Genomic DNA, 14,139 nt, shown 5'->3' on the forward strand with positions numbered 1-14,139 from the left:
AGCAGGTTAGAGCTGAGATAGTCCAGGTATGGAACTGCAACAAAGGAACAAGTTTTAGAGTTAATTTCGTGGTTAGCTGCAGTATTCTTTAACAGGTATGAAAAACAGTTGTCATCTTACAGGCTGAACACATTCAACTCTTCAGTTTATTGCAGTGGAGTTTATTTACTGTCACAAAAGTACACACTCAGGCTATGGCTGTTTGGTCAAACTATTTCAAAAGCTTCTCTTGCTTTTATAGTTCTAAAAGTAAAGCTTAGAGTGCAAATGAAGAGAGCCCTGCTGAGGAAAAGTGTACTTCCTGTGATCTGGAGAGCACCAGGTACATGCCCTTGGTGTTTGTTTTTATAAACTTTGTTATAAAAAAGGCAATGGGCTGCCATGAGAAATGGAGGAGTTTTGGTACAGAAGGGCTTTGACATTGAGAGCTGGGCCAACATGTGGGGTGGAATCACCCCTCACACTAGCCCAGGCTGAAGGAGCTAGAGGGCAAATTGGACACCAGCACAAGCCAGCAGCACTCTGTCCCTGTGGATGACTTTCCTGCTGGAGTCTGCCACGTGTGCCAGAAAGGAGGTGCTGTCTTAACCTGTTTGGCACTGGGCAGGTTACCCCAGATTGCATCCCTGGTCCCAGAGATCTGTGAGTAAATGAGAGTTGCCAGCAAAATGCTATTGGGATGGTCAGCAGCCCACAGGAGAGGCTAAGGAAACAGGGATGGCTTCTCTGAGCAAGAGGAGACCAAGGGATATCTGACATGAGACCACAACTGATTGAAAGGAGATACAGACACATTCTTTTCAGCAGTGGCAGATGGAAAATTGCTGTGGAAGAAGAAGGGGAAATTTGCAGTATGGGAGATTCCAGCTGGAGACAAAACCCTGGGTGGATGTGGCAGTGCTGGGACAGATCACAAGGTACAGGACATCCAGCCTTGGAGGCTCTCATGGCTCAGGCAGACAGAGCCACAGCCCCAGTGTTGGGGACAGCCCTGCTCTGAGCATGAGCCTGCAGCAGGGACACCTGGATGTCTCCTCAATGACACCACGAGGATTCCAAGATGCATTTAAGGGATGCTTTGGGTTTGAAAGTGACTTTGAAAACCATCCAGCTCCAACCCCTCTGCCATGGGCAGGGATACCTTCCACCAGACCAGGCTGCCCCATCCAACCTGGCCTTGAACACTTCCAGAAATGAGGCAGCCACAAATCGCCTGGGGCAGCCTGTGCCAGGGCCTCCCCACCCTCACAGGGAAGACATTTTTTCCTAATATTTAATCTAAACCCACTCTCACTTTGAACTCATGGGGACAGACCTTTTAATAGGGCGTGTGGTGATAGAACAAGAGGGAATGGTTTTAAACTCAAAGATAGTAAATTTAGACTAGATGTAAAGAAGGCATTTTTTACAATTGAAGTGGTGAGGCACTAGCACATGCTGCCCAGAGAGGTGGTGGACGGAAACATTCAAGACCAGGGTGGATAAATCTCTGAGCAATCTGACATCTACCTGAAGATGTCCCTGTTCATGGCAGGGTGGTTGGACTAGATCACCCTGAAAGGCCCCTTCAACCCAAACCATTCTACAACTACCTTCCATTTCCATGGAGATGGAATGAAAAAAAGGGAGGAGAATTTGCACCATCACAGTATTCTGCAATGCTACCTACAGAAAAGAAGATCACTATTTACCTCCAGTTCACTGTCCTGTGAGGAAGAGGTATCTGCTTTCCTCTTCCCTCTATTCTTTCCAGGGATGTTTTTTCTTGCTTGCTCATCTAACTCTTTACTTGCTGTCGCTCTTGGTAGCAAAGGACTTGTGGATGCATCTCCTGGAATAAAGAAATCACACAGCTTTCATCCCCTGTGTCTCAAAACAAACACCAATTCAGCATTGGCCAAAAACCACCTTAGGAAAAGCTAAGATGTTACTTTACTATGTGGATGCAGTAGTAGTTGAACCCAGATTAGAACATAAACCATGATTTCTTTGTCCCATCATTTCAAAACAGCTCCATCTCCTCAATTTAGTCCCCCAGAACTGAGCTATGGCAAGAGCTACTGCCTTAAGAGCAAAGCCAGAGCAGAGCACTCTCCATCCTAAGGCCTGGAACCCTGCAGTCATTTCACCACCCTGGAACTACTCTATTACTCAACTATGCCTATTTTATTTAATAGACAGTTGAATAAAAAAGAGTAACAGCAGTGATGTTGGCCCTGGAGATACATATGGCCATGACTTGACAGGAACAGATGATGGAGCCTGTTCTGCTACAGCAAGAACACCCTTCCTAGGGAAAGAGCACACCACCACCTCCTGCATCGTTCTGTCCTGCAGCCAGGTGTCCAGAGTACTCCCTCTCCCTGGGTGTCCTGGAATGGCAGCAGTAAAAGGCTTCTGAGACATAATTTTGGCTGGCCCACCATAACACTGTGCACAGCAGTGAGACCAGTCTGACAAGGAAGGCAGTGTCCCATGGGGCCCAGCATGACAAGATGCTGCAGGTCCCCTCTGCAGAGGTGTCCCCACAGCTGCCCCCTGCCCTGTTTAGCAGAGGTGTTTTACAGACCCCGCCTCACCGGAGGGAGGTCTCTGCACTGCCTGTGCTGCCACCAGGGCATTTGGTTTCTCCTCTGGGTACGTGGTGGTGGCTAATGCCAAGCTCTCCGTGTTGCTGTCTGCTGGTGGCACCACTCCAAAGCCTGAGCTCGGGTAACAGGTCTGGTACTGACTCTGGCCAAGGATCGTGTACGTAGGATAGTCCTGTTGGAGGAAAGAGTTAGTGACAGTAGGACACCTCATTCAGAAAACACTCTGAATCAGGATGAGTTTTGTATCAGAATATCCAGTCCAAGAAAAATCCCAGCAAGAGTACAGTCTGGCTTTATGCTGTTTATTCTGCATATGTAAGACATTCCCCAAAAGGGCTGAGAGCTCTGGCTGCCCAATGGCCCCTGCACAGGCAGCTTTTGCAGAGACCAGTGATCACAGGGCCATTCCTCTGCTTCCAGTGTCTGCAAAAATTAATTCATAATGAATGAAGTGACAGACACAGGGAATTTGAGTGCATGCCAAGACATCAGTGCACTCTGTGCTCTGGAATGTGTGGTTTTGCCCTGCATTTGACAGTGACAGAAAGTGACCTTGGGCCTCACTGAGGGCACAGCTAAAGCATAAATGGTCCTTACTCATGTCCTCACTTCATCAAGGAATAATTCTGCATTCTGGAAGGTATCCATTTATGAAAACTATTTAATTAATTTAGATCACTCAGCACCTGGAGTTGTGCTTGAGGATTTTAACTTCTGTTACTGACAGTAAAAAATGCACCAACCACAAATGTTGCACCACACTATTCTGGTACACAGTGCTCTCCTGATTCCCTTGAAAAGCAGCCTGGGTTTGGGAACCAGGTACCTTGGTATGAAATACTAAAAGAAAATCTTTTTTTTCCCCTTACTGTTCCAAGCAAGTTTATGTTTAAAAAGCAACATAAGCACAGAAGGATTTTTGTGCATCCATTGCATTTTCCACACTTCCTGTATTCTCTTTCTGAAAAGCTGGACACTGAAGGCTTCCTTTGTATAACCAAGTATTCAGAATGCCAGTTAACCACCCACAGAGAAAAAAGGCAGGGGGAAATGGTCTTTGCTAGCTTGCAGGGCTGTCTCACTTTGTTCTAGTCTATCATCAGAATGCACACCCTGCTTTATTGGGTTGGAGTTTTGTTTGTGTACAACCTCATTTCCTATTCTTGCTGAGGGAGAACAAAAGTGTCCAAAAAACATCCACCTCTAATCCTCCCTGCAGGTTTAGTCCTCAAATAGCTGAATTGTTTCTTCTCCTCCATCTCCATTGCAGAAATCTCAGCTTTAAGACTCACCTCATAATTTGCAGATGAGGAACAGCTTTGAACAGATGAAGTGAGTTTGTTGCCAAGGCCAAAGGGAGAAGCATCATTGTCAAAGAGACAGCAGGAGTGATTTGGTGACTGAGTTACACACTGAGCCCCACAACTCCATTTGAAGTGACATTTCCAGGTTAGTTTTAAGCAATGTGTTAAAACAAATAAAGGAGATGATGCACATAAATTTACCAAGGAAGTTTTACCTGTGAGATACTGGCTACTGCTGATGTGGAAATATTGACAACAGTTGAGGATGTAGAGACTGGACTGGCATTGGTAGTTGATGCTGTAAAATTGAGAATTACTGCATTAAATATTCTAGAAAAGCATAAGAAATGAGAAGTTGTGAAATAAATACTTACTAGGTCAATGTGCAAGCATTTGTACTTCCAGTAGCACTCTGCTACTAATAGCCAGAAAAGGACTGGGGTGTATTTTGACACCAGCCACATTTCAATTGGGTTTACAGGAAAGGAGAGCTAGTACATCCCTAAAAACAGTTCTTTCAAATGCTTCAGAAACCTTTTCCCTCCATGGGTCTTAAGCAATTGGTGTAGAATTTAAAAGGTTTTAGATCTTTACTACATGTTTTGATAAGACAACAATCCCATTCTGATGATCAGTCAGTAGCAGTTAAATCAGAATAAATCAAGAAAAAGGATATGAATGTGTTTAAATCAATTCTGTTAAAAAAAAAAAAGTCTGCATCAAACTTAGCATTTTTAGCCTAATTAAATTTAAATTTAAGGAAATATTAAGAATTTTTCAAATAGTAGAAAAAGAGTGTTTCCTGCTGGAGAAAGTGAGCATCTCTCCCAACATCCCTGTGTCTAGAACTGATTTTCAGATGTGACTTTCTGAAATAATCTGTCACCAGCCCATAGGATGAATTCTTAGAGATGTGAAGTTAGTACCAACTTGAAGATGCTTCATAAGCTTCATGTCATTGCATTCAGTTCTCCCAGAATACAGAAAAGGCTGCTAGAGCAACACTTGGGAATGCCAGTTGTTTAGCAGTTTTTGGGAGTTTGCAGACACAGGGCCACTCCATTAAACATTCCTCAGCATGGGGGTTTGGGACTCACAAGGATAACAACAAATAATTAAATCAGCAGGAACAAAACCAGAATGTACAAAACCAGATGCCACCAAGAACTATTCACTTTTCTGAACCATCTTCCTCTGCACACAAATAAAACCAAAAAAATCACTTTTAGATGCTTATGTAAAGACTTACAGAGATTCACAGTATCCCTACTTTACCATCACTCTGAGAAAAAAAACCTTCTTTTCTGCAAATACCACCATGCAGAATTCACCCCAAGAACTCAAGCTTCTGAAGGCTTCAGTCCTGCTCCCCCAGGGAAACAGACCCATCATGAACTCTTAACAAGAGTTGTGTTTGTATGTTGTGCTATGGCAAGCACCAACACTATCTGCTGCCTCCTGGAAAGAGGAATGGATCCAAAACATGCCTCAAGAAAGTTAAGAAAACAAAATAAATGGATCTTAAAAGATGTGTAGAAATACACAGTATTTACAGGAAATGAGAGATACAAAGGATGTCACCTCTGTGGAAGCAGAAACAAAGGGAAGTAATTAGCCCCAGAAACATTTAGGAAAAGGCAGAAGGGCTGCACTCAACAGCAATAATGGCAATGAAGACACTCAAGGACCTACAGAAGCTCCACAGCTACTTGAAGCCCAGCTGTGTGAGCCAAGGAACACAGACACTACTCATAAGCAACTGCTCAAAAACAGGGGACAGTTTCCAAATAAAGCTCTTTCCATATACACATTCTGGAAATTATCAAGGCTGTTATCACCGTAAGAGAAGGTCCCTTTCTAGGCCCCTATGAAGCCCAGCTCTCCAGAAAAGACCATTGCTAACTGAACAACCCTGCCATGCAGCCAGGGCAGAGCAATTCTCTGGATGACAGATTGTTACACCACTGCTCTCAAGACTATCATGAAGAGGAAACAGAAAGTGATTGTTATCTGTAATGCTCTGCAGAGCTGCTTCTCCACTGAGATTGATTACACAAGTTAAGAAATGAGAAAAAAGATTTCAAGGTTTGGTATTCCTTCACATGAACCTCATTGTTTATCTTATCTCTGGTCTCCCTCCAACAGTTCTTTTTAATAATCTTTTATCTAAACAGTGCTACATATCAGATTTTTTCAACAGTTCTCACTACATGGATGAACCAATTCTTTCTGCACTGTGGGCTACTTCTTTTTTACCTGTGATTGGGCCAGAACCACGCAAAAATATTTGGCACAGATTTGCCAAATATGACTTCAAGGGCTGAGGTTTAAAGCCCAGCAAACACAAGTACTGCATTAAAGATGCCGTGACTCTTTTCCTTTCTTTATTCCTCACTTCAGACATGACATCCCTGCCTCCTCTACCTTATTAATCCAAATCTTTGGGATTTGCTTCAACCATTTTCAAAGAGCCAAAACCAGAACCATGCACTGAAATACCTCTCCAGTGGGTCAGCATCATTGTACGACTGCACCTCACCCTGCTGATTTGAGTGGAGAGAAAAGACAGATATTCCAGGGATTACTATTTAAAAGGTCTGTCCATCCTTCCAGCTCTGCCCTCCACCACCTCCCTGGCACCAGCCCCTGTACTGACCTGACCCCGTGGTGGGCTGCTTGAGAAAGAAATACAGCAAATCTGAAAAAAGGAAAAGTGCCCTGCAAGTCTGCAAAAGTTTTCCAAAAAGCAACAGTATTTGCACAACTGGACTGACTTTTGCACACTTTGGGGTGACCTGTGCACAGTTTCAGAGAGCAGCCTGCAGGGAAACTTCTCACATCACACATTCTCCCAGCAGCACAGATTAAAATCCTTCTCCTGTGTGAAAGCTTGACAAAGCTGGGGTTGAGCAGTTTGCAGACGAGAAGACTCCAGGGAGACCTCAGAGCCCCTTCCAGCACCCAGAGGGGCTCAGAGAGAGCTGGAGAAGGACTTTGGACAAGGCATGGAGTGACAGAATAAAGGGGAATGGCTTCCCACTGCCAGAGGGGAGGGTTAGATGGATTGAGAAGGAATTCTTGGCTGTGAGGATGCCCAGTGAAGCTGTGGTTGCCTCATCCCTGGAAGTGTCCAAGGCCAGGCTGGCCAGGGCTTGGAGCACCCTGGCCTAATGCAAGGTGTCCCTGCTCATGGCAGGGGGGTTGGAAGTGGATAATCTTTAATGTCCCTTCCAGCCCAAAAAAGTCTGTGATTTGATAATTCTTCTACAAATCAAGGCCTGAGTGGGGTCTGTCACCTCACCAACCCCAGGGATCCCCCTGCTCCCCATGGGAAATCTGGCAGGGGTCACATTGTGTAGAACCATTCCTGACCCTTGGCTGGTGCTGAGAGACACAGTAAGTCATTCTGCTGTGGGACTGTGGGAAGGAGGGTTATGCTGGAAGGAAGGGAGTTATTTCCAGTATTGCTTTCCTCATGTTATAAATGTGAAAAGTGAATTAAGGATAAATATCACACTAGGCCACTGACTGTCACAATAATGCAAACTGAGCAAGTACCATGACACACCACATGACTTTCTTCCATGAGAGAGAGACATGCCAAAAGCCACTCACTGCTAATTTTAAGAATTATCCTCCTTTTCTTGGCTCTCATGAGACCACATCTGGTTATGGTGTCCACTTTGGCCCCTCAAGCCCAAGAAACATGTTGATAAAATTCAGTGAGTCTGGTAAAGAGACACCAAACCAGTCAGGGATGTGGAGAACATGCCTGCAAGGGGCATTTCAGGGGAGAGGGACTGTCCAGCCAGGAGAGGAGGTGGCTTTGGGAACCTGATGCAGCCTGCTGGTACCTGCATGGACATCAGTGAGAGGACAGACACAGGCTCTTCTGGCAGGTGTGCAGCAGGAGGAGAGAAATGGTCAGAAGGTGGAAGAGGGAAAGCTCTCAGTTGACAAAAGAAAAAACGTTTCATCATAATGACAGTCAGGTTCTGGAAATGGCAAAATTTCCATCCTTGGAGGTTTTGGAGATCCAACTAGATAAAGCTCTGAGCAAACTGGTTCTGAATTCTGTATCAACTACTCTTTGAGCAGGAAGCTGAACTAAAAATTTCCTGAAGTCCCTGAATTATTCTGTGAAAATATTCCATAAGAAATAGATTACAAATTCCTGAAATGCTTTATAAAATTTCCATAGAAAGAGACAAATTTTCACAATTCATCACCAAAACATAAATGGCAGCCTAAAGAAAAGGTATCAATTTGCATATATGTGCCATAAGCAACAATATTCCATAACTCAGCTATCTGGCACATTCATTCCTAAAAACTGTTGTTGAAGCTGGTGAAATTCAGCACCTGCCTTCTTAGATGTGGCAGTTCCAGCAAGAATAATATTTAAATGGTTCTATACTGAGAAATTCCCTTCCTAGCAGATCTAGCAACCTGGTGTGTGTGATATGCAAGAACCATCTACCTCCAGAAGGAATGAAAAACAAACGTTTAAAAATCTCACTGCAGCATATTTCACTCAGCATATTTCCTGACATCAAACTAAAGACCACGAACAAAGAGAAATGCAGGAGCATTCCCAATAAAGCATGCAGGAACACAACATGTCTTTTTCCCCTTCCCATTTGCTCTTCACTCTGTTCAGCCCAGCAGCATGGCACCAACGAGCCAGCCTGGTGCACACACAGGTAAGAGGCAAATACAAACTCAGAAACACACAGGCAGAAAGAGAAAAGAGGCAAAGCATGAAGAAGCATGCACAAAACCAAGGACAAGCGTGCAAGCCTCTCTGGAGTTTGGTATCTGGACTCAGTTAGGTGGAGAGAGATGCAGATAAAAACCATGCCAAGTTACCTTCAATGGAATAAGAATAATGTGCTGGGCTGGGCTGGCTTGTGGTTAACCCTGTAGTGCAGGTAAGAACACTGTGCTGACTTGTAGATGGAGTCTGAATTAAACCACTTTCAGGTTTCATACCTGGCCACAGTGCACCTGAATCAGATAAATTGGACCAGTTACAAACAAATATGCTGGGACCAAACAGCATGCTCCTACCTCAGATTAAGATTTTTGCTCATCACAAAAGCAAATAACAAATGACACATGGAAAATGTTTAATTTTGGCAATAGTAAGTGCTGTCAGGCTGTGCAGGGATTAGAGCTGGTGACAAAATGGCTGAAAAAGAGAAAATTAAAAGCACCAAGAAGAGTAATTTGCAAAGCTTTTAACTAAAAATGTTTCACTAAGATTCACTGCCCATGCAGATAAAGAACCTGCCAATTGCTGTGATTTTGGGCTGAGCTGCACAGCACTGCAAGTGACATCAGCTGTTACAGTGAGGCCAAAGCTGAGATCTATGAAGGCCAAGCTCAACACTTCCACTGCTTCACTGGGCTTTGGGATGAATACTTTAAACCAAGCCACAAGTCAGTAATTTTCCTAGAACGACAACAATATATACAGAGCTAAAAAAAATTTTTAAAAATCCAAATGTTTCTTCCAGATTTCCTGTTGTTTTGGAAATGCTTTTGTAACAACTCTGGGCACAGCACAGAGAGCAGAGTGACTGTAATTGTGTGTACAGGGCACACTTAGCATGGGGCTCAGCTCAGGTGCTGTGTTAAGGTTGAGGTCTCTGCACTGACAGGTGCCAACAGTGTCCAACTGAGGCAGCTCAGCTCAGGCCTCACTCTTCAGGGCTCTTCAGGCTTTCAGGAGTGTCTCCAAATCTACAGCCAAAGTCAAAGACAGTTCTCCCTGGCCCTGGTTAGAAAGCAGGAATATTTTGAGAGGATCTACATAAAAACAAACAGGAATATGCAAAGCAGAGGGACAAAGGACATTTGGAGCTAGACAGAGTTTAGGGCCATCAGAAAGATCACCCTCCTTTTTCAACACCCCAAAAACAGTACCAAGGAAGCCACCTGCAGCCCTTCACCCACTCCAGGAGTACTGAGCCATGGGCTATGAGCTCTAGACTCCTTCCCAGAAGATATGGGAGACTCCATCAAGCTGGATGGGAGCAGCAGCTCCAAGAGGTCGCTCCATGCTGCAGCCTTGTCAGAATTAAATTCTGCAATGGCCCTTTGATTTATTTACATATCTGATCTCAAACTGACACCTATGAGTCACCTTAAATCACTCCCCTCTGCACAGCCACCCCAGGGTCTGACTCTTCAGCTCTCAAGTTGTGTCTTCATTAAGGTTTTCAAACCTCCAGAACCTCAATAATTAGCAAACAAAAAGGAAAGGCTGATCTAAGAAAGACTGTAGATACATTGCAGAAATTCCAGAACAAAATACATGGGAAAAAGATACTCCAAGGAGAGTGGGGAGTAGTTGTGTTTGTTTAGTCTGGAAAGGGAGTGCCACCATCTCCAAATTGTGAGCAGTTTTTACAGGGGACAGTAACCAGAAGCTCCTTAGGGCACAAGGCAGAGGGACAAGGAGCAGACAGCAACACAATGTGATGGTCACACGACATGCAGAAGTGCCAACCGACCTGACAGTGGAACACAAAGCCACCCTGAATGCTACAGCACCATGACACACAGGGAGTGTGGCACCAGGTCAAACACACACAGAGGTGTTGGCAGCACTGGCTGGGTGCCAGTGCAGGAGCTGGCTCAGGTGCTGTGCTAAGGCATCTTTCAGGCCCTGCCTTCCATGACTGTCTTGCTGTTACAGACATGTCCTACCTTCCAGCCAGCCAGGCACACTCCTGGACTGTGTGTCCTTCCCCTCTCATTCTGCAGGACAGCATTATAAGCTAGCACAGCCTCAAGGATGATGGAGAAGCTGTGAGAGGGGGGATGAGACTCTTCCATGTCCAGTGGCAGCACTGTATGTCACAGAATGTCACAGTACTAATCTGCACACATGGAAAGGCCCCACACAGGACATCCAATCATTTTCCAGGTTTTTCTTGAGTTAATGTAAGCCATCACATCCATGGTGTTTCTAACACCAATTTACAGCTACACATATGCAGCCTGGATGTCACTACTCTTATTTTAATGCTTCTTTTAAAAAAATCTCTCCTGACCACAAGGGCATCCCATGAAGAACAATGCACTGAACACCAAGAGAGGTGACAAACCAGCAAGAGCATGGCCATCCCTTCTCTAAAAGGGGCATCCTGACTTCAGCCACCTCAAGACTGTGCTTGTGTTTGTCAGGTTGCTTGAATTTCATGCTGGTTTGTCCCAGTTGGATAACCCATGGTGCCTTCTTTCTGGCATAGAAACAATACATGGTACAAAGACACACCAACCTCCTTAACAAGGCCCCTGGTGCTGTAAAACGTGACCAAGCTGTTGGCCCTCACTGCTCACTGGAGATTTAGTGAGCAGAAACAATTTCCAGAATTCTCTCTGCAGTGTTCAATCCTCTACCCTCTACCTCTCCATCAAACCATGCAAGGTCCATCTTCTCATCATGACTCAACAGGCAACACTCCACTATGATTTCCATTACTGGAAATAATGACTTTTAACATCTTCCTAACTTGATTTCACACTAAAAATTCTGGTGTTTAACAACACACCTCAAAATTCACACCAGATATTTCAGTAACTGATGACATTTTGGACATTTTACAGATGAAAGCTCCCTTGAAGTCAATAGAAAATGCAAATCTCCTTCCAGGTCTTCAGAATAATTTCTAGTGTTACATTTAGACTATAATATTGAAGCAGCTGAGTAACCCTGCACTCCAGAACCTTTGGCATCAAAAAAATGAACACTGCCCCCAAATACAGCCACCACTACTGCCACCAACAAAACATCACACACAACACACTAACAAAACCCCTACACCCTCTCTCCAAAACTGTAGACGTCTAAACCATATTTTAAACTTCAATGGAGCACTCCACATATTTACAAATATTTGCATTTAAAAACACCAACATGAGACACATTAAAACACACAACAGCACACGAAGCACCTCAGTGCACCATGCACAACACACTATTGAGAAACACCAAATAAATGAAGCAAAGAAACCATCAGCCACTGTTCAGATACAGCAAAAAACGGTGCAACAAGGCACTGAAACCAAAGTGCAGGCACCCAGTGAGGAGGATTATGTTCCAGCAACCATCAGTAATTACAGTATTAGTAATTTAACTTATGTTTAACAAAGCCAAGTCTGGATTTATTATCTTTCCTACACCATCCTTCAAATATATCCTGACAAATCAATTGTTTTGTAACCTTTAGAAAAGCCCATGCTTTGTCAGCAGCTAACAAAAGCCAGAAATGTAGCTGTTTCTATTCAAAGACATCTAATTCTTTAACTAAAGAAAAATTCATCCTTACACACATCAAGGTACTTAGATTTTAGCACTACAGATAAATCTGCAAGAGGCTCAGTGCATATGGTTGTGCAGTACAAGCCCCTGACACATACACTTAGAATCACAGAATTGTAAAAGTTGGAAAAGACCTTTAAGATCATCAAGTCCAACCATTCATCCAGCACCACCATGTCCACCAATCAACCATATCTTCAAGTGCCATATCCATGAGTTTTTTGAACACTGCAAGGGGTGGTAACTCCACCACTTCCACAGGCATCCAGGGTTGCTCCAGGTTCCCTGCATGATGCTCTCCCCTCTCATCAGTGTTGCATGCTAGGAGATAAAACAGCCTCTGCTCCCTTCGATTTTTTAAGGGCTGCATTTGCAAAGACTGGAATAGCTATCAAGAGGGCTCAGTTATTAGAGCAAATTAAGCAAACTATTTGCCTAGTAAACTTGGAAACATCTTAGCATGAGCTCTCATTTGGTGAAATATGAAATAAAAATGTCTTAATCTTGGACAACAAAAAGGAAAGGGAAAATCAGAGAAGTTGTAGTATGGGGTGTTGTGCCATTTCACTAACAAGGAAACTGCACAAACATAGCTATACCACAACCAGAGACAATTACCAAGAACCATACAGCAAACTTCATGGGGAGATCCAAAGTAACAGCTTTGTAAAAAATCTTATTTTTTAAGTTGAAGTCCCATCAAGAGATCAGCGCCCATCTCCAATTTAAGCTATGCATGTGCTCTCCTACAAACTCTTGTCTCCAACACACCTGGTTAAGTTTAACACTGGCTTTTTACTGAGACATAAAACAGTAATTGCAGGCATGGAGAAGTCTTTGAAAAGTGACTTTTTACCGAAAGGAGGTAGTCCGTAGGTCTGGGAGGTCTGGGGGTAGATGGTGTAGGGCTGGGACTGCTGTAGTGCTTGGTACTGAGGCTGACCGGGGTAAGGGCTCATTGTTTCCGATACTGGTACAGAAAGGATATGTGCATATGGCCTTAGTGAAAAGAGAGAACAAAAGTCAGAAAGAACTGTTTACATCATGCATCTTTCAGCCTTCAAAACAGAAGACACATTAAAAAATTTGCTCCAGAAAGGAGGAACTACTCAGACTGACATGTCCTCTTAGTGCAGTAAGCTCCTTGTGCTCCTCAAGGCAGGCTCTTGAGTTAACAGATGCTGCCAGCTTCCCGCGGGGACACCAGGGAAACTCCCTCCTCCACAATGCCAGAGCACCAGTGCTCATCCAGGACTGGGAGGGACAAACTCCCCATTCCAACAGGCACGAGCAGTCAGTCCCACTTATCATGCCTGCCCACACCAGATCCTGAAGCTACTGTAATCTAGCAGCATCTGTGAGAACCAGTGGGACACACACAGAAACTACACAAAAACAAGCAGCAGGGGTTAAGGTTTGTCCTGTTCCAACAGGAAGAACTACAAAGATCCTAAACACAGTGAATGATGAGAAAATCTTATATTCTCCTTATATTTATTTATGTTCAATTTGTTTATTTGACAAATGTTATATGCATTATTCACCAAGACTATCATGTTAATTACTTGAAGGGCCTCATTTATCTTTGTGAACATAAAACAGTCGCTAAAGCCAAAGGGTGAATTCTGTAAGTTCAGTGTCCTCAGCAACAAGTATCTGCTGCCAGTAGTGGGATTTACAGCACTAGAGAAATGCATAAAGATACAAAAAGATTACTTCAGAGAGAAGTAAGAGTTACAGAACTCAGTAACAATTTCTTGACTTACTTTGCAGAATACATTTGTGAGGTATAATCATTTGATGACCTTGGGATATAATCAGTGCATGTCATAACTGAAAAAAAAATAGTTTGTTTAATTACAGAAGTGCTTTCAAAACCCAACAAATAAATATCATACCAATGGTACATTTT

General features: G+C 43.7%; 1 protein-coding gene across 4 annotated transcripts in view; it reads right to left on the bottom strand.

Moving 5' to 3' along the window:
* Positions 1 to 14,139, bottom strand: part of EYA3 (EYA transcriptional coactivator and phosphatase 3) — a 40,046-nt gene that overhangs the window by 9,644 nt on the left and 16,263 nt on the right. For 2 of the 4 annotated variants that reach the window (XM_014881297.2, XM_014881298.2), the window contains 6 exons: positions 13,994 to 14,060; positions 13,084 to 13,226; positions 8,765 to 8,902; positions 4,111 to 4,193; positions 2,580 to 2,763; positions 1,692 to 1,831 (listed from right to left, as the gene is read on the bottom strand). In XM_014881297.2, the coding sequence (XP_014736783.1) occupies positions 1,692 to 1,831; positions 2,580 to 2,763; positions 4,111 to 4,193; positions 8,765 to 8,902; positions 13,084 to 13,226; positions 13,994 to 14,060 (755 nt within the window). The remainder of the gene's footprint in view (positions 1 to 1,691; positions 1,832 to 2,579; positions 2,764 to 4,110; positions 4,194 to 8,764; positions 8,903 to 13,083; positions 13,227 to 13,993; positions 14,061 to 14,139) is intronic. The other 2 variants (XM_014881299.2, XM_088178318.1) reach the window with 1 other exon arrangement.

Source organism: Sturnus vulgaris, chromosome 24 (assembly GCF_052056855.1).
Source record: "Sturnus vulgaris isolate bStuVul1 chromosome 24, bStuVul1.hap1, whole genome shotgun sequence".
NCBI classification, from domain to species: domain Eukaryota; kingdom Metazoa; phylum Chordata; class Aves; order Passeriformes; family Sturnidae; genus Sturnus; species Sturnus vulgaris.